The 27,251-nt window shown below is 41.1% G+C and overlaps 1 protein-coding gene across 1 annotated transcript; it reads right to left on the bottom strand.

The window, feature by feature from the left end:
• Positions 1-100: 100 nt before the first annotated feature.
• Positions 101-24,814, bottom strand: LOC133140506 (sodium-dependent phosphate transporter 1-B-like). The gene is made up of 10 exons (XM_061260508.1): positions 24,463-24,814; positions 23,602-23,742; positions 20,860-20,945; positions 13,365-13,461; positions 12,482-12,601; positions 10,033-10,218; positions 2,604-3,099; positions 1,367-1,552; positions 341-425; positions 101-256 (listed from the first exon to the last, which is right to left on the bottom strand). Exons 1-10 carry the CDS (start codon positions 24,812-24,814, stop codon positions 101-103), a joined length of 1,905 nt encoding a protein of 634 aa, XP_061116492.1.
• Positions 24,815-27,251: the final 2,437 nt, after the last annotated feature.

The following is a 27,251-nucleotide window of genomic DNA, read 5'->3' as shown; positions in this document are numbered from 1 at the left end:
TGAGTGAAATTGCAACTTCCTTAAAGGAAAACAGATGATCTCACTGTAAAAGTGATATTGCATGGTGATTTCTGGGAGAGAAGGTGCCCCACCAAGGCTTTCAAATAATGACATAGTAGAAAAGGGACATAATGGCAGCACTGATGACACCAGAAATAGGTACTGTCACAAACCAAGCTATAAAGATGTTGCGGAACAGAAGCCAGTCAACTGCCTTCTTGGAGCGCAACCAGCCGACAGCCACGACTGAACCCACCTGTTTACACACATCATGGGAAGTAAGAACACTTCATACAACACCAAAAACATCAATGTTCAACAACTGACAGTGTCATGTTACCTTGCAATGAGTGGTGCTGACAGGAAGGCCAATGTTGGAGGCAATAACCACTGTCACTGCCGAGGCCAGTTCAATGCTGAAACCGCTAGGTGGGAACACATCAAAAAAGAACAGGGTGAAAACCATGACTTAATTTCTTTTTTTTAAATTGAATGAACAAATTCAAGTTGGTACATAATAAACTGTCATTGGGAGCTGAACTCCCTCCAACTTGTCCACATTTCCCATGCACAATCTATGTATGCATCAGTACATAGATGAGATGTTCCATATTTTCACTGTTGGCATTAGCATAAACACAATTTATGTCCTTAAATCATTGATATGAAATTAATAAGATGCATTAATGTACTGACTCGATGGTAAAAAAAAGAAAGAAGGGTTTAGGTTTTTGAAAAATAATGTTACAGAGATGTGTATAATGACTTTAATGACAATGTTAGTGATAATATAAATTTAAATGAGCAAAATATAAATGAGCATATGGGCTATATCCAATGGAGGCAGCCAAGCAGGCTATGATTTTGTGTTTAGAAATGGCGTTGTCTGTAATTATGTTATACGAACACAGCAGTAAAACTTTACTTGTTTGCAATTAATATTAAACAATTAAAATAAATAAACCAGCTTCACTGCAAACAAATCGAGAAACAGAAATATATCAATATAAAATATGACTCAAATCAGAGTTTAAAATATAATAAAAGTTAACGTAAGGCAAGGCCAACTAACAGTGAACAGTTGAGAAAAAGAATAATACAAATAAAGAATAAGAATACACAGTGACCACTTTATTGTACGTGTACACCAGCTTGTTAATGCAAATATTTAATCAGCCAATCATGTGGCAGTAACTAAATGCATAAAAGCATGCAGTCGCGGTCAAGAGGTTCAGTTGCTTTTCAGGTCAAATTTCAGAACAGGGAAGAAATGTGATCTAAGCGACTTTGACCGTGGAATGACTGTTGGTGCCAGACAGGGTGGTTGAGTATCCATTGTTTTGGAAAAGGCACAGGGTAGAGGTACCTGGAAGGAGTGATGGGGGTCAGGTCCTTGCCCATAGTCTGAATGACCCTGCGTCCCCAAACCCAGAGCCCAGCACAGATGCCTATTCCTCCATACAGCAGCAGCCAGATGGGTGTGGGAGTATTAGAGATCACCTTCCCTGTGTCGTACACCAGCCAGAGGGCTATCAGGGGTCCAATAGCATTACTGAGGCAAAGAAAACAGAGAGTTCAAACCATCAATTAATTAATCTAAAGAGAATAGTTGACTCCACTGGAAACACAATTCAATAGATGAAGAAAGTTTAGATTAAGAAGTTTCTAATCATATTGGCATGTGTTACACTCCCTTGCTCTGAAGTTCCTACATGCCTGAGGCTGGCTCCTACAGATGCAACCAGCAGGCCGTATGTATGCCGATAACCAGCTGGCCGTATGTATCCTTCACAGTCTTTATGTTTGCGCTGATCAACTGCCAGATTTTGCACACGTGTGGTCAAGGAATTTATAATTCAGAAAACAGTTATCAGTAATAGCAAAATAAAGAAGAACTCACCTACCTTGTTTTTTTTTTTGTTTGCAGCACTTAATTTTCATAATTTATGTATAACAAAATGAAAGTTTGTTAGTATTATAAATGGTAGAAGTGTCTTGCTTCATTTTAAGTACTTGGGCACAATCATTGATCAGATCCTAACTTTTAATGAGAACTGTTTTAAATTAGGAAACTGAGGAGCTTTGGTGTTTGACAACACATACTTGAAATGGTATACAGAAGGCTGGCATTGTATCATTTAACAGTATAACATGTCATGAAGCATTATGAAGTGCTTATGACATTGTCATGAAAGCATTATAAGTGAAGCATCAAATGTGTTACCAAAGAGTTTTATGAGCTGATGCTGAAGGTTTAACCATTATACTGCCATCACAAAGCCAGCATTTTTCTCCTTTACAAATGAGATCAGCCATTTCTGAGATACTCAAACCACCCTGTCTGCCATCAAAGTCACTTAGATCAAATTTTCCCCCCCATTCTGATGGTCGATGTGAACATTAACTGAAGCTCCTGACCTGTATCTACATGATTCTATGCATTGCACTGCTGCCACACGATTGGCTGATAAGATAATTGCATGAAGAAGTAGGTTTTGTTCCTAATGAAGTGCTCAGTGAGTGTAATTGTAAATCATTAATTATAATATTTATATGACTAATTATAATAAAATAAATACCAGCACCTATGATCATCTGTTTACCTGACGTCATTGCCTCCATGAGCAAAGGAACCAAAACAGGCAGTGAGGATCTGAAGGAACTGAAAGAGTAGAGAGACTTCTGGCCGGTCGATCTCCAACGCATCCTCTTCCAGTGAAAGCTCACTGCTAGTTTCATGACTTGCATCCATCACCACCTCACCATCATCCAGTGGCCTACTGTCAGTCACTGTGCTGAAGTACCTGGTATAATTGTCTGCACACATTTGCTTCCTCTCCTTATCTCCATCCTCACCAGGCTTGAGATCTCCATCCATCAGCTTGAAGTCATTGTGCATGCCAGTGATAGTCAAGGTGTACGAAGTGTAGCTGTTGTTGCGGCGGATGGCTCGGTCTCCCTCACCCATGCAGTCACCCACCTTGGCCAGGTGCAACTTGTGCAGCAAGTCTTTGTACAGGCCGGAGTCCTTATGGACGGTGTGGTATTGGGTGGGAAGTTCATTACTATTGCTGAACTGGACCTGGTCCTTGCTGTGGACTGCAGGTGAAAATCAGAAAAAAGAGTATTATCAAGGACAGTAGATATATAACACAGATAGTTCTGTCAAAAAGCTAAAGTATTGCATTTTAGGACCCATCTACTTGATGCAAATTATTTTCAAAAGTATAATAAGACCAGAACTGCAGCTGGAGAACATACTAATTATTAGTATTATTGTTATTATTACTATTATTATTATTATTATTATTATTATTATTATTATATGTGTACAGCCATTATTTGGCTTTTCTTTATGCCATAGAATGCACAGCTACAAAAGGCATAAGCCCTATCTTTGTGTGCAGTGACAGGAAAAAGAAAGGCAACCCAAATAGTAATGGAATAATGTGAACTTGCATGGACTTTTTGTTATTCTTCACACTCTTCACACATGTAAGGTGTTAAATTCTTAAACGGATTTGGCGAATTACACAGGCACATTTTTTTTCAGGTTCAGTTGTCCTAGTGAAACAAAGTAGCATTGGTAGAAATGAGCTAAAGGAAAATTCTGCATGGATAACTCACCTAGAGTTTTCAATGTATTTAGCAGCTTGGCAGGGCCCTGATCACAATTTAGTCTGAGCTGTTACTGAGGCAGCAGTCTTCAGCCGAAACCTCAGCACATAAGCCACAATGTGAAATGGTCAGACCAGGCGTCAGCAGACACACAAGCTAAGAATAAGCTGACCTTGTTCTCCTCCAGCGACATGAGCAGTGTGTGATTGGGCAGCCTGTAGCGTAGTGGTTACGGTAAATGACTGGGACAGGCGAGGTCGGTGGTTCAAATCCTGGTGTAGCCACAATAAGATCTGCACAGCCAGTGCAAGGCCCTTAACCCTGCATTGCTCCAGAGGAGGATTGTCTCCTGCTAATCAATTGTATGTCGCTCTGGATAAGAGCGTCTGCCAAATGCCAATAATATAATGTAATGAGTCAGGTGTCTGCCATTTTCTCCTGACCTCGCAGGAAGGGCTTATTGGTTAGATTTTTTATCAATTCACATCACTGCCCTGGGTTATCAGTTCCAGAAGAGACATTAATTTTCCCATTGGCTTTTATGGCTTTTATGCCATTGACAGATATAACAAACAAGGGTATCATACCAGCTTCTCGTAAGACAGATTGTGTTTAGATGACGGCCTCAGAGAGGAACATTGCCATTGTTTGTTGTTATAGTTTCTAAGAATGCTGCTGTCAAAGTCAGAGATGCCCTAATCTAGGCCTGCAATCGTTGGGCCCTACCTCCTGCAGAGTTGCCACTGGGGAGACCACAGAATACATGGTATTAATGAGGTGTCAGGGCTTTTCTCTTTCCACACTTTAAGTTTGAATGCAAACTTTGTAACATTCAATTGAAATTATTAATCGTTTACATTGTTTATATAGCTAATAATGGTTGAAACTGGACAAACGCATTCAATTTGGCTTTATTATACGGGATATGAAGGTGGAGATTGTGACTTCCCAGAATGAACAATTATTTGTCTACAAATATCACCTCTGTTGTTCGAAGCAGAAATAAAAAGGTTTTTTTTTTTTAAAGGTATTCAATATCTAAGTAGGATTACCTTTCATGTTTTGTCTCATTCAAAAGAGGCTAAAACCATGACTCTTCTGATAATACTATAATGATGCTTAGCATTTCTTTCAACAATATAACAATATAAGGTCACATTAATGAGTACATTGTTCCCTAGTTCTTGCCATAAAGCAGTATGACCCCCCCCCCCCTCCCCCTTCCTTCCACACTTTAACACATTACCCAATTAAGGCAAGCATCCTCTAGGTATTTTAGATGGCCGCAGAAACAAGGTTTTGTGTTAGAATTTGGATCCTTTCCTTTTTCCTTTTTATTTTGCGTGGTGGTTCCTTGGTTGTTCTTGCTTGTTTAAATCAAGAAACCATGCAAATTTCAAAATAGATGGAACAGATGGATACTTTCAGATGGAATGGGTACTTAAACAAAGTGTTGCATATCCACGCATTCTTTGTGACATTTTCCATCAGAACAACAGGACCCATACCAGTAGCAAGACCAAGGAGAGTCTTTATTATAAACTTGGCAAAGTATACAGGCGGAGGTCTATAGCCAGGAAACAGAATCAGTCAGGAATAGGCCGTTTGTAGTTAAGTGTCCAGGCAGAGGGTCAATACACCAGCAAACAGAGATAGCAGAGATAATCCAAAACAAAGTCAAGGTCACAGGCAAAGGGTTGATAACTAGCAGGCAAACCAAACAAAAACAGAATCCAGAAACAGAAGTGGAAAAGCCTAGGATAAACTGTGGTTCCAAAGAAAGACGGGTAAAGCAAAAGGTGGAAGTCGGAGATAAAACAGGTCGTAACAGAAATCAATCAGATATAAACACCGGCGAGTATGGTTGGGACACATAACAATCTGGTGATGACCTAGACTAACAAAGGGGTTTTTATACATAGGTAACGAGAGGGAAATGGCAATCAGGTGTGGGAAACAATCAGGAAGTGGGAGACAGGTGAAACAAATGATAGGGAATGAATGAGCTGACAGACTACGGTGCGCACAGACGGTAACAATGAACGGAAACGCTTAGCACTTACACAAAACAGATGACGAAAAACATAGAATCTGACGATTTTCGTCCCCTCATATTTTAGTCAGAAGAATATAGTGGATGAATTCATCATCGTCATTGTTTCTGTGAAGCATTTCATATTTTCGTTGTCGTCTTCGTCATCAAAAAGCCCGTCGTCAGTGTTGGCAGGTCAAAACACGACTCATTTTTGGCTTTTTTGTTCTTTGCCATTGTCGTCTTTTTTTACTATTGTTTTCAATGGGATCAGCTGAATGTTTCCCCCAAAGTGGGGTGTGGCATTCACAATGATGCTTCAGTGGGATATCCGCTCTGGTCTATTGCATCTGTTCAATGTAGGAGCGCTTATTACGGTGGTCCAAAATTGCATTTTATGAAAACATGCTCCAAATCAAGAAATGATGCATATTTCAAAACGCATATGAAAAGCTAAAGCAAATGCAACACGTAAACATGCTGCAAGACAAGAAACATAATGCAAAATGCCAAAGCAAATGTAAAAAGGAAACGTGTCGCATGTTCAGAAATTATTTAAATCGGACGATTCATCTTCTAAAGGGAAAGCACAAACAAAAAGGGAATCATGCTTCAAATTGCAAAATCAGAGCTGATACAGCGGAAGTGGTCCACGACAAGGGGAATCGCACAACAAGTTGTGCATGTTGATCCAACAGGTTGCTCTGCCTATCACATAATTAGATGATTGAATTGATAATTTATATGTTTGAACATAATTACCAAATTAAATCAAATAAATATATTTTCCATGTTGGTTAAGTGAGGTGTTTTAACTGTTGACACTTGTGTTTGGTATTCAGAGTGCTAGACATTTAAACAAGGGTGTTGACGGTTAAAAACCCTGGATTCATAAACTGCTGTTTTAAAACACAGTGTACATAATTCCTTGCTACCCCGACATTGAACAGAGGCGTGGAACTTGACATGCAAGGTCTGAGTGCGAACAATAGCGGTAAAATTAGGCTCTGTCTATATTTACATTTACATTTTAATAATTTGGCAGACGCTTTTAATCAAAAGTGACTTACAAGTGCATAGGTTCTTCCATAAGTTAAAGCAACACATCCATAACTAGTAAAATACACATGAAGTGCTGTTCTAAACATAGTCATCATAAGTGCCATTTTTTTGGGGGGGTTAGACAAGAGGGATAGGGATATCAGAAGGGGGGGGGGGGGTGAGGAGGTAGGACTAAGGTACAGTTTGAAAAGGTGTGCTTTTAGTCTGCATCGAAATAGGGGGAAGGTTTCTGCTGTCCTGACAATGGTAGGCAAGTCATTCCACCCCTGAGGAACCAAAATGGAAAATAGGCGTGAACGTGCAGCTCGACCGCCAGGTGCTCATAGTGAGGGAACCATCACACGACCAGAGCTGGCAGACCAGAGTGGTCTAGCTGGGGAGTAAGGAGTGATCAAGGATTGGATGTAAGGTGGGGCAGTCCCCTTAGCAGCCTGAAATGCCAACACTAGGGCCTTGAATCAGATGCGTGTGGCAATAGGAAGCCAGTGGAGGCCAATGAGAAGCGGGGTGACGTGTGCCGACCTGGGCTGACTGGTGGTCAGGCGGCCTGCTGCATTCTGGACCAGCTGGAGGGGCTTGATGGCACAAGCTGGGAGACCAGCTAGGAGGGAGTTTCAGTAATCCAGTCGGGAAATGACGAGCGCCTGGACTAGGAGCTGGGTGGCTTTCTCCATCAGGAGATGACGGATACGGCATATATTGTAGAGGAAGAACCTGCAGGTTCTGGCAGTGCAGGATACTTGTGGAGCCAGGGTGAGGCTGTTATCAAGAGTGACCCCAAGATTCTTTGCCATATGGGAGGAGGAAACTACAAAGTCCTCAACAGTCAGTGAGAGGTTGATTGTCGGAGAGGACTTAGCAGGGATGTAGAGCTCAGTCTTGGCATGGTTAAGCTTCAGGTGGTGGGAAGTCATCCACGAAGAGATATCAACCAAGCAGGCAGAGATCTGTGTGGTGACCTGGGTATTGGGGGGGGGGAGGAAAGAAAGAGTTGGGTGTCATCAGCGTAAGAATGGTAAGAAAAGCCATGGGAAGAGATAACAGAACCAAGAGACAAGGTATATAGAGAGAAGAGGAGAGGACCAAGAACTGAGCCCTGTGGGACTCCAGTTTGTAGGGGGGGAGGGTCAGAGACTGAGCCCCTCCAATTCACCTCGTAGGAATGAGGTAGGAGGAAAACCAAGCAAGTACAGATCCTGTGACAGCCACCCCAGTCAGCGATGAGAGCAGAATCTCATGGTTGACTGTATCAAAGGCGGCCGACAGGTCGAGGAAGATGAGGACAGAGGAGAGGGATTTGGCTTAATCAGAGTGGAGTGCCTCAGTGACTGCAAGCAGGGCGGTCTCAGTGGAGTGGCCACTCTTGAACCCGGACTGGTTGAGATCGTGGAGATTATTCTGGAGAAGATAAGTGGACAGTTGGGAGCAGACCACCCGTTCCAGGGTTTTAGAAAGAAAGGGAAGAAGAGAGACAGGCCGGTAGTTGTTCAGAGCAGAGGGGTCAAGAGTAGGTTTTTCAAGCAGGGCAGTGACTCTGGCCCTCTTCAGGGAAGAGGGCATGGTGCCGGAAGAGAGGGAGGTGTTGATTAGAGAGGAGAGTAAAGGGAGAATGTCATTAGAGATAGATTGTAGAAGGGATGGGGTCAAGAGGACAGGTGGTTGGGCGATGGGATGTATGGAGTTTCAAAGTGTCGAAGTCAGAGAGGGGAGAAAAGGACGATAGGGAGTTGGGGAAGGTAGGAGGGTCAGCAGGGGGAGAGGGTGGGGAGAAGGAATTGCGAATGGCATCGACCTTTTTTTCAAAGAGGGAGACAAAGTCATCAGGTGTTGATGAGGGAGGTGGGGGGGGGGGCAAAAGGTTGAAAACAGTTTGCAGGAATTAGACCAAATGCCAAATGACTAAAATGTAAAATGTAAATTAGAGGCAGCTGCGTTAAGAGTGAAAGAAGGAAGATTTAGCTAGGGAGACAGAGGAATAGAAAGATGATAGGAGGGCATGGAAGGACCTTTTCCATTTTCTCTCCGCTGCCCGCAGTTTGGTTCAGACAGCTCATAGAGCATCAGAAAGCCAAGGACTGGGGTGGAGGCCCGGGCTAATTTGGTGGTGAGGGGACACATAGAGTCAAAGGAAGGTGAGAGGGAGGACATGAGGGTTGTAGCAGCATCGTCGGGAGACAGTCGAGAGAAAGACTCTGCAGATGGTAGGGAGGAGAGGATTGTAGAGGAGAGGGTGGAGGTAGACAGGTGGCGTAGGTTCCACCGACAGGTGACAGTGCCATAGAACATATAGCTATATGCCATATTGCCATAAACGACTGAATTGCTAGTTTAAAAACTGCAATAAATGAGGTACAAAAAATGACACTCCGTTTTGAATGTAGGCTCATTACTCACAAGCAAGCAATGCATCTTTAATGCTTTAATCATTTTTCTTCTCTTTCGTTACCCTATTTCAGAAAGAAATTCAAAATGCATTCATTTGTAAGGGACTGAGTGCCTCGGGATGTGCATACAATGCTGCACATGTCCCAACACTGGCTCCTCCTACATAGCCAGGTTCCTCCAGAGATGTCTTCCCACTGGGAAGTTTTTTTTTTGTTTTTTTTATGCTAGCTTTTGGAGTGGTTCAGGCTTGGCTTTTTTTTTTTGTACAGTTTTGTATTCCCACTGTAAAGTGTATTTGTGACTGTGTTTGTGTAAAAAGCAATATACAAATAAAATTGAAATGAAATAAACAGAAATGTGGTTGGTGTTAGATATGTAACTAATTTTAACATAGGACATACATTAGAATAAATGGTAACACTTTACAATAAGGTCAGATGAATTAGCATGAACTAATGTAGTTGTTAATAATCTAATTTGTGAAACATAATATTCTTTGTTTATGTATTTGTACAACATGAAAACATGCTAACAACTACATTAGCTCAAGCCAATTCATATTGGAATGAGAAAACCAGTTAATCTGTAAATGCTAATTGTACATTTATCCTCTGGGTTGCTAATTTATAAATATTAATGTAGCTAATATGTTAGTTAGGAGTTAATGAATACATTAACTAATGAAAAGTGAATTTCATGCTTAATTAATGCATTTGTAAGTCATGAATTCATGTTAACAACTATATTAGTTAATGCTAATTAATGTGACCTCAATCAGCCAAATTCATGCATTCAAAGATTATGCTTCTATATTATTTTAATGAATTGAAACACAAAAACATGTTTCGATAATAACATGGATTAAAAGTAATGCAAGACTTGAAGCAAGCCTAAGAGGTATTGGATAAAAGGAGATTTACCATTGAGATTAGTACCATCCAAGTCTTTGCTGTCCTTATCATCCACATCCTCAGTCTCTCCAATGTCAAAAGTAATTTTTCCATCCTCAGGAGGAGGTAGCTGTACAGGGAAATAGGTTGCAATATGTGGCTCATCAGACACAGCATTCAGGGTGTTCTTCTGCATCAGTAGACCCTCAGAGGGACTGGACTTGATCATCTCTGAAAGGAAAAAGAAAAAATGAACAAGCCATTTTGCTGAAATACATGGTGGAACTAAAAACTTTCATTCTAATACAATTATTCTTTAAGTGTCTTATAAAGAAACTATGCTAGGATAAATACATAAATAAAATACAATGAATAAATAAATAAATGCATTTCTACTAATTTAAGATGTGACACTTTTTGTGATCTGCCACTTTCATTTTCATTTACCGTAAAACTTCTTCTAATAGCCCAGGCTTTTATGTATTTGAACACCGATGCGCACCCGGCCTTTAATAGAGACAGGCTATTATTAGACACAGGCGTGTCTAAAGGCTGTGTTCATACTCCACACAGAGCCTTATTTTACATGCAACCCTATGGGAAAAAGAAAAAGGCGGACACCTTTTTAAAAAGAAAATAACTAAAAGGAGACTCAATTTCAGCAATAATCACATAAAACTATGGCATTAATGTATCAAAAAGAATTTGATTTATTAGCCTACCCATATAATTTCATACAGAATGTATGCAAAATGATTTACATTACACAAACGCATGGATAAGAGAGTCAAATAAATACCGTACGTGATTCAAATGTATCTGCACTCTTAAAATTCTGACAGTCAATTCACCACGTGGACCCTAAACGCAAGAGTCAGCCCCGCAGCGCATCATTTAAACAGCAAGGCACAGAGGAGAAGAGGAGACGAGTATCAAGACACCAATAGTCTACCTTATAAAGGATGAAAGCCCGAAAAAGTTTTTTCCTCTGTGCAGGCGCCATTGCGATCTAACTCATTCTCTGGGCGATCAGCAAATGTTACGTTGCAATGCAAGTGAAAAAAAAACAAAAAACGGTAAACATTCTCACTCCCAACTGCTGTTTGACCCGGCTTCTAATTGAGACCGGCGTTTATTTGACAAAACATAATGCCATACCCTGCTTATATTAGGGACAGGCATCTATATGGGACTTGGCTTTTAATTGAAGTTTTACAGTATGTTTACTCTCTGTGCACCCCGTAGTTTTCCCCATTTTCTGAACCATTGCCTGGACTTTCGTTTTTTGAACTGCCTGATCTCTGATATATCTATTTGGTGGAAATTGACCCTTGCCTGTTTGATGTTAATCAATCACCCTTGCCTGCAAAGTTAATAAAGACTCTGACATTAACTCTTGGGTTCACTGTTCTGGTGCCTGACACTAGTCCTATGAAAGTGTCAGTATCTCAAAAACTATTTACTGCACACACATGGTTGAAGACTTAAATTAAAGAGGCTTGCATCATTCAGGAATCTGAGACAGAACAAATATGTCAGACCATGTACATAGTGTACACAAAAGATACATTACAATACAAAGAAATTACAAAAACATTTTTTTTATAGTTTAGCGCTGAATATCTCAATGTATAAGTCAAAGACCAATCCATAACTACTTTAAATGTATAAACTTGATGTAAACTTGTGTACAAAATTTACTAAAAATATTTACAAGCATTCAAATTTCATTTTCCCAAAACTGCACCCATTGCTAGGGGAACCAATAGCAGACTCAGGGGTGATGAGAAAATGCTAGGTTTAATTGAGGCAGATGAAGGGGCAGACAGAACATAATCCAGACCAAAGAGTACAAAAACAAGATCCAAAAACGCAAAGTCCAAAACCAGGCAGACGTCAAAAAACAGGTAACCAAAACTATGAACAACCAGACAGAATGACACAAGGACAAAGGTGCGGTTTTGTTTGCCGTCTGATTATTTGGTTATTTAGACTTTTTTCCAGCCGCCTTCATCAACTTCGTTTTTGCCTAGCCCTTTTTGTACTTCAGCCTGTGATTTTCGGATCATTGACTCCTGCTTTGTTTTTTGACCATTCTTTTTCATCTCGATTCTAGGATTGTTTGAACTCTGATTACCTGACTTGAAATTGGACTGAATAAAGACAACGTTTTTGCATACTCCCTGGTCTGCGTCTGGGTCCTCTGAATGGTACCTCACACAGTTAGTGGTGAATTAAGGAAATGGGGGGGCACAAATATATACTTCACTAATCAGCTGTTTTATACATTTTATAAGAAAAAACTTAATATAAAGAAATTGGGGACCAAACAATGTGCAGCTTAAATAACTAATCAACAGTCAACTCATTGATTTTATGGTGTCACAACTGTATAATGAGTCCAGTGATTTGAATAATCGAATGCCTACAGGCTGAAATAATTTGCCATGTTATATAAACCTGGTTATATTTTATAATGGAACAGGAAACTTACTCTCAATCTTCTTCCTGAGGTGTGGACAGACAGTAAACCATACCACAATGGCTGTGAGGAAAGCAAAGGCGAATGAGATGAGTAGTGTGCCCCACCAGGGAATTCTGTCAAACCCCAGCACTGCAAATGCAACAGAAGAAGAGACAAACCATTGGCTTTGCACTTGCAATAATTCTTAAAATGCAAACATTTATTTTGGCAGATATTTCAGTGCAGTAGAAAAATAGTGGTTTGTTGAGAAATGGAGAGCTTATTTCCCATCTGCAGTGTAGTAGAGACCTGATTTGACCCATAATTTATTGACAGCATCTTGCCCAACTGTGTTAAAGTTTATTAAAGTTTATTAAAGAGCAGCCAAATTGAATTATAGCCTGTAACAGGCAAAGCAGTCATTTGTCACAAGATTACCCATAATCCATAGTGCTTTAGGGTTTGTTTTTCATAGAATCACCATGAGGTGGCAAATGTGAGCACTCTACTACTGTCGTAAGCCCACCGTTGCCAGCGTGATGGACTTTTACCCACATATAAGAACAAGAGACTTTTGTCTTTTTTCATTAGCCCCAGGTCTCCCTTCAATGCCAGATAGATTGGAATGCGACAATGGCGCCATCTAGCGGCAAAAGGTAATGCCTGGAAAACCGAACCGAATGCCCACCAGAACCATGACATAAATGGTATATCCTGTTACCATAGTGATTGAAAATTGCACTGTTAAAAACGGCCTGGTCCGTTCAGATGCAATCACCAAAAATTCTATTTTACATTTCACCTAGATTTGGCTCTATGCCACACTGGCCTCCCCTATTTTTAATAGTTGTTAAGAATGACATCACAAAAAGTTATCTTCTTAGCTACAGCAAGGAGAGAATTCTATACTTACTTGGAGCACCAGTAAACATGATGGAGAAGAGGTTTATTCCCATGGTAACAGCATAGAAGACGGGTAGGGCCTTCAGGCCATTAGGCAGAGGATTGTCCTGTAGAAAGTAATGGTTCAATCAGTGATGGACAAAACTGAACCCTAAATCAAAATGTATCATGACATATAAGTGAGTGATGTGTAATTAATACTTCAGAAAGATTTATGTGTCAAAAAAAAACCAAAAAAAAAAAACAGGATTACTATTGTTAGTATTTATTTCCAGATTTTTTCCTTTAACACACAAACTATCAGTCTGTTTCTTAATTTTACTTAGTATCTCCAAGTATGTGGTTTTTAAATTCTGGGCTCAGTGGTTGTTCCAATGTTGTTACTTTCAGTAGCTACTGAATTAATTAATCAATGAATGAACAACGAAGACACTATAAAGCTCATATACAATGACACATGCAGGAGTGAGATCAATACCCACATATACCAATCTCTACAGCCAATAATGTGACAGCAACTGAATGCATAAAACCATGCAGACATGGTCAGAGGTTCAGCTGTTTTTCAGACCAAATGTCAGAATGGGGAAGAAATGTGATCTAAGTGACTCTGACCGTGGAATGATTGTTGGTGCCAGACAGGGTGGTTTGAATATCTCAGAAACTGCTGATCTCAGATTTTCACGCACAGTAGTCTCTAGACTGCAAAGAATATTGTGAAAAATAAAAAACATGCATTGAGCAGAAGTTCTGCTGGCAAAAATGCCTTGATAATGAGAGATGTCAGAGGAGAAGGGCCAGACTGGGTGACAGGAAGGTGGGATTTACGCATATAAATTCACCAGTCTCCATATACAATGGGAGCAATAATTATTTGATCCCTTGCTGATTTTGTAGGTTTGCCCACTTGGAAAGAATGGAACGGTGTAGAATTTTAATCATAGGTACATTTTAATATTGAGAGACAGAATATCACAAAATAATCCACAATAACAACATCATATACATTTTATAAATTTAATATCATATTTTCACATTAAATAAGTATTTGATCCATAGAACAATAGGACTTAATACTTGGTGGAGAAACCTTTGTTGGCAAGCACAGAGGTCAGACGTTTGTTGTAGTTTTTCACCAGGTTTGCACAGATCTTGGGAGGGATTTTGGTCCACTCCTCTTTGTAGATCCTCTCCAAATCCTTAAAGTTCCGAGGCTGTCGCTTGGCAACTCGAAGCTTCAGCTCCCTCCACAGATTTTCGATGGGATTTAGGTCTGGAGACTGCCTATGCCACTCCAGGACCTTAATATGCTTCTTTTTGAGCCACTCCTTTGTTGCCTTGGCCGTATGTTTTGGGTCATTGTCATGTTGGAAGACCCATCCACGACCCATTTTCAGTGCTCTCACTGAGGGAAGGAGGTTGTCGCCCAAAATGTCCTAGTACATGGCCCCATTCATCCTCCCCTCGATACGGTGAAGTCGTCCTGTCCCCTTAGCTGAGAAACACCCCCAAAGCATAAGGTTTCCACCATCCATGCTTCACAGTGGGGATGGTGTTCTTGGGGTTGTACTCAGCATTTCTCTTCCTCCAAACACGGCGAGTCGAGTTGATGCCAAATAGCTCTATTTTGGTCTCATCTGACCACATCACCTTCTCCAAGCCTCCTCTGGATCATCCAGGTGTTCTTTGGCAAACGGGCCTGTACATGTGCCTTCTTCAGCAGAAGAACCTTGCGCGTGCAGCAGGATTTTAATCCTTCACGGTGTAGTGTGTTACTGATGGTTCTCTTCGTGACTGTGGTCCCAACTGCCTTCAGGTCCTTAACAAGCTCCTCCTGTCTAGTACTGGGCTGATCCCTGACCTTTCTCATGATCATTGATATCCCACGAGGCGAGATCTTGCGTAGAGCCCCAGACCGAGGGAGATTGGCGGTGACTTTGTGTTTCTTCCATTTTCGAATAATTGCTCCAACAGTTGTTAACTTCTCACCAACTTCTCACCAAAACTATACTATACTATACTTTTATTTCAATACATTTACTCTCATGTTTAAATTTTTTTATGTACTAATCTCATTATTGGCACCCCTAACAATTATTGTTAATAAAATCAAGTGGAATTGACAATTAATTTAGTCAATCTTAAGTCTAAAATGATATTGAGTCAATCCATCACTTCACTAGAGTATAGAAATTAGGTAGCAAGCATGCAAAATCCACCATCAGCATGGGAAAAGCCAAAGGACTGTCAATTCAGAAGACACAGATGGTAAATGACCATCATAGACCAAGTCGGGTAATGGGTACAAAAGCATACATAAACAGTTAAACATACAACAGCACTGTTATGTACCACTTCAACAATTATAAGTAAAACCTATGGAATTGTTGCAAATTGCCAGGAAGAGGACACAAGTGCATATTATCCCCATGGACGGTAATCCCGTGTTCACACTACGGGCAAGTTGGTTGATGGGTCGCTCAAGTGTATTAGGCTGAGGGAGGAGCAAGAGCTTCCCGCTGATTCCTCATTGTGATCTTGTGCAGCTACACATTTTCTGTTGAAGTGAAGAACGGCAATACACAATTTGAGCTCTGTATATCTTTCACTGCAGCAAACTTGTTTTGCGTTGTACAAACCCTTCACATGAAAGCAATCTTTATAATATGTCGCTTGTAACCAGAGCTGCCGACTCTCACACTTTTGCCGTGAGACTGATACTTTCAGGTTCTCGCCGTCACATTGTGATTTTTTACAGAGAGGGAAATTTACTGCTCAATGAGCAGTTACACAACATCCCACCCTATCGAACGACTTGCCGGTTATGTCGATTGGCAGTGGCAGTATTATAAGTGGTGCAGCAGGTCCAATGGCACCAGGGCCCCTGGTCTAGGAGGGCCCATGTCTCTCTGTGTGTTATATCAGTACGTCTGTTTTTTTACAGGTCTTTATATTTTAACAACTCACTGGAAAATAGCACGACAATGTTTGTTTAAACAGTGGTGTGTGTTTGTATATCCTTAAATAAGCGAACTCATCGGCGAAACCTTGCAGGTAAGATATCAAGCTAGATATAACGTTAGCCTACTGTACTTTCTCAGGAGAAAATTTGGCTGCATTTGGCTGAAAAATGAAAGTTTTCTAGCAACTAGGACGTAGTCATGCTATATCCAGGTAAACCTGGCATAATGTTATTCATTCCAATTACCAAGCAAGCTAACGTTAGTAGCCTAGCATAACCTAGGCAAACATAAATTGGTGGACTGGTTTTCTGCTGTAAACTCAGTGTTCCACCAATGTTAAGTCAGGGGGCCGTTCTTAAAAACCTTATGATATAGAAAGTATAAATTGTATCGCTTAACAAAGAGGAAGCAACCAAATAGGTAATAGAAATATACTGGGTTTTTTTTTAATATTAAAGATAAAACAAAAGCTAAGAAAGTAACTGATACTGAAACATGAGTAGCATAGGCTTAAGCTTCACATGAATGGCATTCGGCAGACGCTCTTATCTGCGTAGACTGAGCAGATCCTCCCCTGGAGCAATGCAGGGTTAAGGGCCTTGCTCAAGGGCCCAATGGCTGTACAGATCTTATTGTGGCTACACCAGGGATTAAACCACCAACCTTGCGGGTCCCAGTCATGTAACTCAACCACTATGCTACAGGCCGCTTTAGTTATGTAAACATTCCTGTTGATCCATGGTTCTGACTTGATTAATACAAAAGTTCTAAAGTATCACAAACATTGTAGCCTGTGTTCCAATAACGAAAGTTACTCATGAGCCAAAGCAAATCCAAAGTATTGCTTGTAAAATATCTGTCTAATATTGTGTGTGTGTGTGTGTGTGTGTGTGTGTGTGTGTGTGTATTTGCATGTGCGTGCCTGTGTCTTGGTTGACATTTATTGTCAGAGGCGGGGCCCAGAAAATTTTTTTGTGGCCACCACTGCCGATCAGCCTCACTATTCTCTTTAAGTCCTTCTGCGTATGCCGCCTTTTTTTTGGCGCTCAGGTGGGGGGAATCATATTCCTCCCTCCTAGCCGGTCTCCCAGCTTGTGCCATCAAGCCCCTCCAGCTGGTTCAGAATGCCGCAGCCCGCCTGACTCATGTCACCCCACTCTTCATTGCCCGCAACTAGCTGCCTATTGCTGCTTCAAGTCGCTAGTGTTGGCATTCCAGGCTGCTAAGGGGAATGCCCCACTATACATACCTGAAGTACCTAGCTTTGACTTCACACTTGGTAAAACTGATCCTTGGGATTTTTCAGCTCACTGGTTAGCTCGAATGTGAGGAGGTATATGATGCATAAATGCATTAAAAGCAAGCTTACCAGTGAGAAAGTGATCCAAACAAATTTTTCTGGTGTAAGATCTTGCCTACTTGTATTGCAAATCCACCTTGCTCTTCTTTCTATTGACAACCATCAATTTTCTCATCCCTAGTGGGTAATAATCTTTGGCAAACAAAAAAACCTCTCTCCCAATCCGCTCGATTTGAGGCAGCATAAACTGCGCAGAAATTAACCACAAGGAATCTGTGTTGTCACTGTATTTATATGCTTTGTCATTGACCTGAGATTTAAAAAACATTGAAAAATACATTGAGTTCTATGGGCAGCTTGTCCTCCAACATAGCAGATGAGTCGAGGTCACATGGTTTGTGATGTGTATTTAGAATGATCCATAATCCAAAACACAAAATTAAGTCCACATCTAATTGACTGAAGAGAGATAAAGTTTTGGAGTGGTCCAGATCAAGACAAAGTCCTGACTACAGGACTGAGTACAGATGCTGTGACAGGACCTGAAAATAGCAGCTCATGCTCTGAAACCGACCAATTTGTCTTTATTAACCCTTTTAGTCCATCCATCCATCCATCATCACCCGCTTATCCGGAGTCGGGTCGCGGTGGCAGTAGGCAAAGCCGGGTATTCCAGGCATCCCTCTCCCCAGCAACGCATTCTAGCTCCTCCTGGGGGATCCCGAGGCGTTCCCTGGCCAGGAGAGATATATAATCTCTCCAGCGGGCTCTGGGTCTCCCTCGGGGTCTCCGCCCAGTTGAACGAGCCCGGAAAACCTCCAAAGGGAGGCGCCCGGGAGGCATCCTGATCAGATGCCCGAACCACCTCAATTGGCTCCTTTCGACGCGAAGGAGCAGCGGCTCTACTCCGAGCTCCCTCCGGATGTCCGAGCTCCTCACCCTATCTCTAAGGCTGAGCCCGGCCACCCTACGGAGGAAGCTCATTTCGCCCGCATTACTGCTGATGCTGCACTGATCCGCCTGTCGATCTCACGCTCCCTTCTACCCTCACTCGTGAACAAGACCCCAAGATACTTGAACTCCTTCACTTGGGGCAAAGACTCGTTCCCAACCCGGAGGGAGCAATCCACCGTTTTCCGGCAGAGAACCATGGCCTCGGACTTGGAGATGCAGACTCTCATCCCGGCCGCTTCACACTCGGCTGCAAACCGCTCCAGTGCGTGCTGAAGGTCACGGTCCGATGAAGCCAGCAGAACCACATCATCCGCAAAAAGCAGAGATGCGATTCTGAGGTCACCAAACCGGACACTCTCCTCACCTCGGCTGCGCCTTGAGATCCTGTCCGTGAATACCACAAACAGGACCGGTGACAAGGGGCAACATTGGCCGAGTCCAACACCCACAGGAAACGTGCTTGACTTTGTGCCGAGAATGCGGACACAGCTCTCACTTGGTTATACAGGGACCTGATGGCTCGTAACAACGGCCCCGGTACCCCATACTCCCGCAGTACACCCCACAGGGTTCCCCGGGGGACACGGTCAAAAGCCTTCTCCAAGTCCACAAAGCACATGTGGACTGGATGGGCAAACTCCCATGACCCCGCCAGCAACCCTGCCAAAGTAAAGAGCTGGTCCACTGTTCCACGGCCAGGACGGAAGCCACATTGCTCCTCCTGAATCTGAGGTTCGACCGTCGGTTGGAGCCTCCTTTCCAGCACCCTAGAGTAAGCTTTCCCAGGGAGGCTGAGGAGTGTGATACCCCGGTAATTGGAGCACACCCTCCGGTCCCCCTTCTTGAAAATGGGGACCACCACCCCGGTCTGCCACTCTACAGGTACTGTCCCCGACCTCCACGCGACACTGAAGAGGCGTGTCAGCCAAGACAGCCCAACAATGTCCAGAGCCTTCAGCATCTCAGGGCGAATCTCATCTACACCCGGCAACTTGCCACTGAGGAGCTTTTTGACTACCTCAGCAACTTCCGCCAGGGATATAGGTGCAGATTCCCCCGAGTCTTCGGGCTCTGCCTCTTCCACAGAGGACGTGTTGTTCGGGTTCAGGAGCTCCTCGAAGTGCTCTTTCCACCGCCTGACAATATCCCCAGTCCGGGTCAGCAGTTCTCCTCCCCTGCTGAAAACAGCCTGAGACAAGCCCTGCTTTCCCTTTCTGAGTCGTCGAATGGTTTGACTGAACTTCCTCGAGGCCAACCGAAAGTCCTTCTCCATAGCCTCCCCAAACACCTCCCATACCCGGGTTTTTGCTTCAGCGACTGCCGAAGCCGCAGCCCTTCTGGCCATCCAATACCTGTCTGCTGCTTCAGGGGACCCTCGGGCCAGCCAAGCCCGAAAGGCCTCCTTCTTCAGCTTGACGGCCTCCCTCACCGCTGGTGTCCACCAGCGGGTTCTTGGGTTGCCGCCCCGACAGGCACCGATGACCTACTGGCCACAGCTCCTGCTTGCCGCCTCTGCAATGGAGGCTTTGAACATGGTCCACTCGGACTCCATGTCCCCAGCTTCCCCCGGGATGCGTGAGAAGTTCCACCCTTTCAGTCCCACACCCAATATGAAGAGCCTCCACAGAAATTCCAGGGGTTTTGGCTTTGGTTGAGAAAATTGTGAAACTTAGTAGGGTTTTATAAGGGGCTCAAATAAAAATTATAGCAGTAACTCTGATTGGTTGAAAGGGTATAAGGTTGAGAGGGCACTCTTGGCATTAACAGGTCTGTAGAACAAGAGACCCAGATGCGAGACCAAGGCGGTTTTATTATAAAATCAAACAGACTATACGCGGAAGTCAGGGACAAAACAGGTCGTAACAGAAGTCAGTCAGGCAACCCTGGAAAGTATGGAGTTGACACATAACAATCTGACAGGGAACTACCAAAACAGACGTTTATATAGGGAGATAATGAGGGGAAATAGCAATCAGGTGTGCATACAATCCAGGAAGTGAAGGTCAAAATTCCTCAGCAGTGAAAAGACTGATATCAAATGAAAGTGTGGTTTGGTTTTCACAGGGGTGACACTGATAACTTTTTTCATTCATTCAATGAAACAAGTGTTTACACAGTTTCCCTTTGTCTAATAAACATTTTGTTTAAAGATCTGAAATGAATCAGCGTGAGAAATATACAATAATACAGGAAACCAGATAGGGGGCAACTACGTTTTCACAGCACTGTAGATATCTAGACAAAGAAAAAAGCATAAAAAACAATGTAAGTGGATATGTATTCCTTACCTTGTTTAAAATGAACTTACGAACAAAGTAAAACAGAACAGCAGACATAATTCCGGAGAGAAGAGGAGAAAGGAACCATGATGTCACTGGAAGAAAATGCAAAGAAAGTCTCATTCTTGTGTGAATTACTATGCTAGACACATCCACTGGAATAATTTTAGCTCTCATTCCCTATGTCCAAATTTTGTGCAAACTGCATGACACTGTGGGCTCTATTTTGGGGACACAATTAAAGGCAGTCAGTAAACAGTGGGAAAACACTATCATATATCGTATTGGAATCAGTTTTGTTATTTTAGAAATACTAAAGGCCAGATTTACAAAAGGCCAGGAAGTCGCAGTGCAAAAACTTTTTGCTATATTACGGCTCTGTTGCAGTCACAGGTACCAAAATAGTAACTGTTTTTTACGGAGATTAGTTCAAATCAAATAAAGCAAACACCCTAATGCACAATTATGTGGTAGGAGACACCGAGAAAAAGGCATGTGGAGCAACCAGACACAATTGACAAGTGAACCACAAGAAAAATAAAACAAGTAGTGGCCAGTGAGAGAGAAACATTTGTGACATCACATACAAAATTAATTAATTACGTATAAGAAAACAAACAAGAGAGGACGTAAAGGTTAGACAGTATGAGACAGCGTACATGGGCAAATGACAACTAAGCAAAGACTATTAATGCTAATATAGCAACAGATGGAGAAATTCCTGCAAAATTACATTTTATTTGTATCATGCATTTACAGAGGACTGTCAGAAAGAGAAGAGTAAAATGAGCATGCTGTGGGAGTGGTGTTATTTCCATTTTGTATAGGCTCTCTGGAACACAACAAGCTCACGTTCAAGGTTATCTTACCAGTAACCATAATGCAATTGCTAAGTCTGTGTGTACCCCCCACTTATGAGTAAAAAAAACTACAGTTCTGTAGTTCTGCTCATGATAACAGCCGGCTAGGTTTATGGTATTGAAGTGACGACTGAGAAACATTTTAACTAATGGCATTACGTTTCCAATGGTGTATAGTTTGTTAGGGTTGCATAAAACAACACAGAATTTATTTTCCTGCATTATGAAAGCGTAGCATTTTCAATATGCACAAGACTGTTACACTTTGGCGAAAAGTGTTCTTGAGACTTTATGCCAAAAAAGCTTGTCGTTTCACAACAAAAAAATATTTTTGAAATTTTTGCCACGTCTGAGTTTTGCAAGGAATCTCTCGTCTGAGTTAATATTTCTGAGGCAGATAGTGAAAACACCTTTGACTCCACAATAGAGAGTATTTTTGGTGACATGACCCCTTGTTATATTGGTGAGTATCTAAATACATTCTCAAAATATTTTATTATTATTCAGTATGCTTAGAAATAAAGAGCAAGCTTGCTTGTGAATGATACACAGCATGTGAAATTGAGGAATGTGTTTGACGTGTTGACAGGGGTTGGATGCAATCAATATATTAATATACAAGATGTTATTATTGTGATTATTGTACTCATGTTTTACAATATTGTCAACCTGAGAGGACAAGGAGAGGAAGGTTGAGAGGGAGAGGTAGTGGAAGGGCGACAGGTGGGGGCAAAGTTTTTCCAGGATAAAACTAATTTTATAGTTTAGTGAGCAAAATACAATATTTTACACTTGATAGAACCCATAATATAATTTAGTTTGCATGTGTGCATTTGGTGTCTCCAAACGTCCTTTTTGGAAAACTGCCTGGACATGGTTTCGAAAAAACAATACAGAATGCTCATTTATGGTAATATTGTCATCAAATGAGAAAGGGGATTTGTCCAGTGTTTCGCGACTGGACAATAATCTGTATCATTTTCAGTGAGAAAAAAAGGTTCCACTTCCACTGTGTTTGAGATTCTGTAAATGTGTTTTATTAATAAGTTGAGTAATTCTTGGACTCTTTGAAAACAAACCCGAAAGGGTTACCTTTCCGAAGAGAATAGTAACCATTTGATTTTTGGTATGTCATTGTCAATCTTGTGTTAAGAAAAGGGGCGATAATTAACATATAACATCTGTGGAGAGAGCTAAAGATGGCAATTCACAGATGCTTCCCATCCAATCTGACAGTGCTTGAAAACATCTGCCAGGAATGATGGGATAAACTGCCCAAATCCAGGTGTGCAAAGCTTGTGGAGACTTACCCAAGAAGTCTCAAAGCTGAAAATTTTGCCAAAGGGGCTACAACAAAGTACTGAATTAAGGGTCTGAATACTTGTGTAAGATTTGAAAGATTTCAGTTTTTGATTTTTAATAAATTAGCAGAAATGTGAAAAAACATGTATTCACTTAATTCATTATGGGTTATTGAGTGTAAATCGATGGGCAACAATGCCAGTTTTGTCAATTTAAAGTGACATTTACAACACAATAAAGTGTGCAAAAAAGTGCTCTGAACACTTTCTGAAACCACTGTATTTGTGTAAAGGATTTAGTTTTTGTGTATTTTCTCCTACATTGTTCAGTTTTGTCAAACGTCATTTCTATCATTTAGGTGTACATAAACACAATTATTGTATTCAGTATTGTAAATGGTACAGGTGTCTTGCTTAATTTAAGTTATTTATCAAGTCTCCATGATGCACACATCTACAGAAAGGGCTGACTGTGGAAAAAAAACCCCATCAGGCTAGGATTCTGTACTCATCTTAGTTCTAAAAGTATTTGGTGTTGAGTACATTTGGTGTTGAGTACATTAACACATTTGCAGAGATAAATTACTCACCAATCCTGACAAGCTCCAGCCACTTCACTCCATGATGACCATTGACTATCAAGGAAAAACCAATGGTAGCTCCCACAATGCAGTGTGTTCCAGATATAGGGAGCTTCAGAAAAGAAGCAAACAACTGCCATACAGCTGAGCCTGAAGGAGGAACACGTGTACTCTGTCATTTGTTTGATTGATTTTATTTTGAGTAAAATAATACATACACCATGGCATTAAAATTCGGGCAAGAGGATGGCACAAAAGAGCATTAGCAACACATTTCTCATGCAATCATCTTGTCTAGAACCACAAACATCATATGATATAGAACAGACATTAAAAATATTTTCATTTAAAGGTACAATAGGTAATTTTGGACTCCTAAGGGTCATGCACTGTTTTGGAAAGCTGACAGTGACAAACGCAACAGAGTCTGCCATCTTTTCGTGGTGGTCTAGTAAGAAAATGTTTGCCGAACAGGTGACTTGATTGTTGACTTTATTGTGCTACACATCACTATTTATAGTTTTGTCTTTTTTAAGTTTTAACTTTAGCCATTGGCTATGGCAATTAGAACCAATGAGCTCAAATTATCGTATGTTCTGGTACTGTATATTTTCAAACCCAAATGTCAGGACTATAAACACAGGCAGAGGGTGAGTCAACATCTCAGTGAGCCTTTTTGAATAATAGGAAGGGATTTGCAATGTGTTAAGACAAAAATCTTACCTATTGTGCCTTTAAAACATTCCAGTAGTTTATACAAACTTTGATACAACTTTGAATTTGATACAAACTCATACAACTTTTTGCCTCAATAACATTTCCTGAACTGGTATGAGCACTTGAAATAATGCATGAACATTCTTCACTCACCGAACATGGCACTGATGGAGCCTGCCATCAGCACAGGTTCTGACCCATTGTACATGCGGACATCGATGATACCCTGGCGAATGGTCTCACTGACTTTTGCACCGAGCAGCATGGAGCCAATTGTTTCAAATATTGTAGCCAGAATACAAGCCTGCTTCAAGGTAACGACCCCAGAGCCCACAGCTGTCCCAAAGGAGTTAGCCACATCATTGGCACCCACTGAAAATGCCAGAATGAAGGCAATGACGAAGCCTAAGACAAGCAGCCAAAGGTAGCTAGACATGGATGACTGGGTGTCCATTGCCAGAGGAGTGGCTGCCGCCATATAAGCCAGAGTTGTTGTTGATTCCATTGGTTCAGTGTTCAGAATTAACAGCAATGAAACAAATCTCTGTGTATGCTACTTTTTCTGCCCCAGGTTTCTTTGGCTTTGGATATTTCTGCAGCCTGGGTTGACATGCATTATGTAAGCTTTTTGGGTAAATGGTGCTGCAATCTGAAAGACAGGAAAAAAAAAAAATTAGTTCTCGTTTGGAATGTATAATGATAAGCGCTGAAAGGAGGAACCAATGTCCACCTAAAGAAACAGTACAGTATAACCCTGAGTCATACTGCAGCTTCTCATGAAACATCTCAACAGATAGGACAATTAGGGACACCACATGTAGATAAGAACTATGTAACCTTTTGCAGGTTTTGCTTATAAAAACTTTACAATTATTACTCTTTTAAGTGCCCAGTCATGGCAGCTAATCAAAAATTAATGTTATCAGTCATTAATAACACCAGACATACAGAAAGCATATTGAAACCACATATGGGCAGGTAATTAATTACAAGGTTGCTTTTGGTGTTATTGTGCCAATTTGCTGTAGCTAGCTTCACCTGTGGGTATTTAGTTTGGTTTTATTTATTAGCACAATAAGACAACAATAGAAGTACAAGGCAAAGAATAAAACAAATTGTGCAGGTGAGATAAAAACACCATGGGGGATTATAAAGGCATCTCACCCAAACAAATTATGCAAGCCATAATAAAACAAAAATGAAACAAGTCATTATAATGTAACATCAGATAAAATAATACATGATAAAAAAATAAAATAAAATAAAAATTATATATATATATATATATATATATATATATATAAAACATTTGTTAAAAACTAAATTCAAAGATTTAAGTGGTGTCTGCTTGTTGGTTTCTCAGTGTGTATCTGATCAAGCGTTGTTTACATAAACTGGGCTCATCCGTTCACACTGTCCGCTGACCTATTATCACGTTTTTTACATGTCTATCTTTATCCCTTTGTATTTTATTCGATTTGATTATTTAATTTGATTCTCGATTCAAAGGTGCAACTGCATTACTGATACTGGTCAGAGGAGCTTGCATGTGAGCTCATTGTGTTCCAGAGCCTATACAAAACATACATAATAGCATTCCAAGTACTTTTGTAGAAGTATGCTTCTCTCGCTACGCATGTTACAAAATAAGGAACTTGTAGGTAGGCAATCCGCTGGCTGTCATCCAATAAAGCCAGCAATACCCCTTTTCAAGCTCCACAAACACATGGCCATTTTAACTACAGTTCCCATCTACGCATTCACACCACCATGGCTACGCCCGTGGCCCGTCTGCCAGTGGTGATGTACTGTTCCTGTACCACAGTATTAATTGGAGAAATCCGAAGATTTCGATCACTTCGTCTTCACCAGACAATAGAAGAGAACTTAGCTTCAATAAGTTAGGCCTGAATCTCGTAGCTTGATCAATTACTTTCATTCAGCCTTGCAAGAAGCATCCACTGAGGGAGCTCACCACAACTACTGATAATCGGTACCCTTATTGAAACCAACGCGCACTCACATATACATTACTTTTTTATTAAAATAAATGAAAAGAGAACTCACCAAATAAGAGACTTTTTGAGGATTATGAGAATTCTTGTTCCACTCACACAAAAGTAGGTCGCATTGGCTGGCGTGTTATAACTTGTGTTTCGAACAAGACCTTTCAAGCACAGGTAATCTAAAATTATCTTAATTGAGTTAATTAACCCAGAATTTCATCTATAGTATACCAGTATGTAGATATGCTTATTTCATCCATACAATCAGAAAATGTCCCTTACTTAAACTATATTTGCCAGTTCCAAAGCAAACTCAAGGAGGAGCAGTTAGAGCATGTTCACACTCCTGCCCCAATGACTGACTATTAGTGTTTGCTTCTCATAGTTTTATGTCTGGGGAAATAATAATTCACCCCTTCTGTGTCAGAGTTGTCATGAGATTAACTTTTTTGCATACGCTGCAAGAACATTTGTTGTTCATGAACGTCTTTCACTAATAATTTACTGCAGAGGATGTTAACCAAGCCATAACGGGGTACTTCCACTGTAGTGTCTCAAGACTCCCATTCTAAATTACACAAAGCTAATCATGAGCACAATAATTCATTAGATAATTGAAGACAAGTGCCCATTTGTACCAACCATGGGGCTTGTGATGAGGAGTGAATGTTTACCGTAATTGTAATGAAAAATAAGCAAGTCTTTCATTTTGTGGGCTTGTTTCTGGAAATTTTGTTTGCTCACATTTACCAAGAGTTGATGCATCTTGAATATATAATCACAGAGTGCTTTTTATGGAAATCTGTTTTTGTAGTTGTATGTTTAGCCTGCAAGTTGTATGATGGAAGTTTTTGAAGCAGGAGAGTCATTAAAATACATATGGCACGATGCGACCCAAAGCCCATCATAAAATGAGGTGGGAAAATACCACTTTAC

Source organism: Conger conger, chromosome 11 (genome assembly GCF_963514075.1).
Source record: "Conger conger chromosome 11, fConCon1.1, whole genome shotgun sequence".
Taxonomy (NCBI): Eukaryota; Metazoa; Chordata; class Actinopteri; order Anguilliformes; family Congridae; genus Conger; species Conger conger.
Note: the sequence above shows the minus strand (reverse complement) of the source record. Positions and strands in the feature narration are given on the sequence as shown.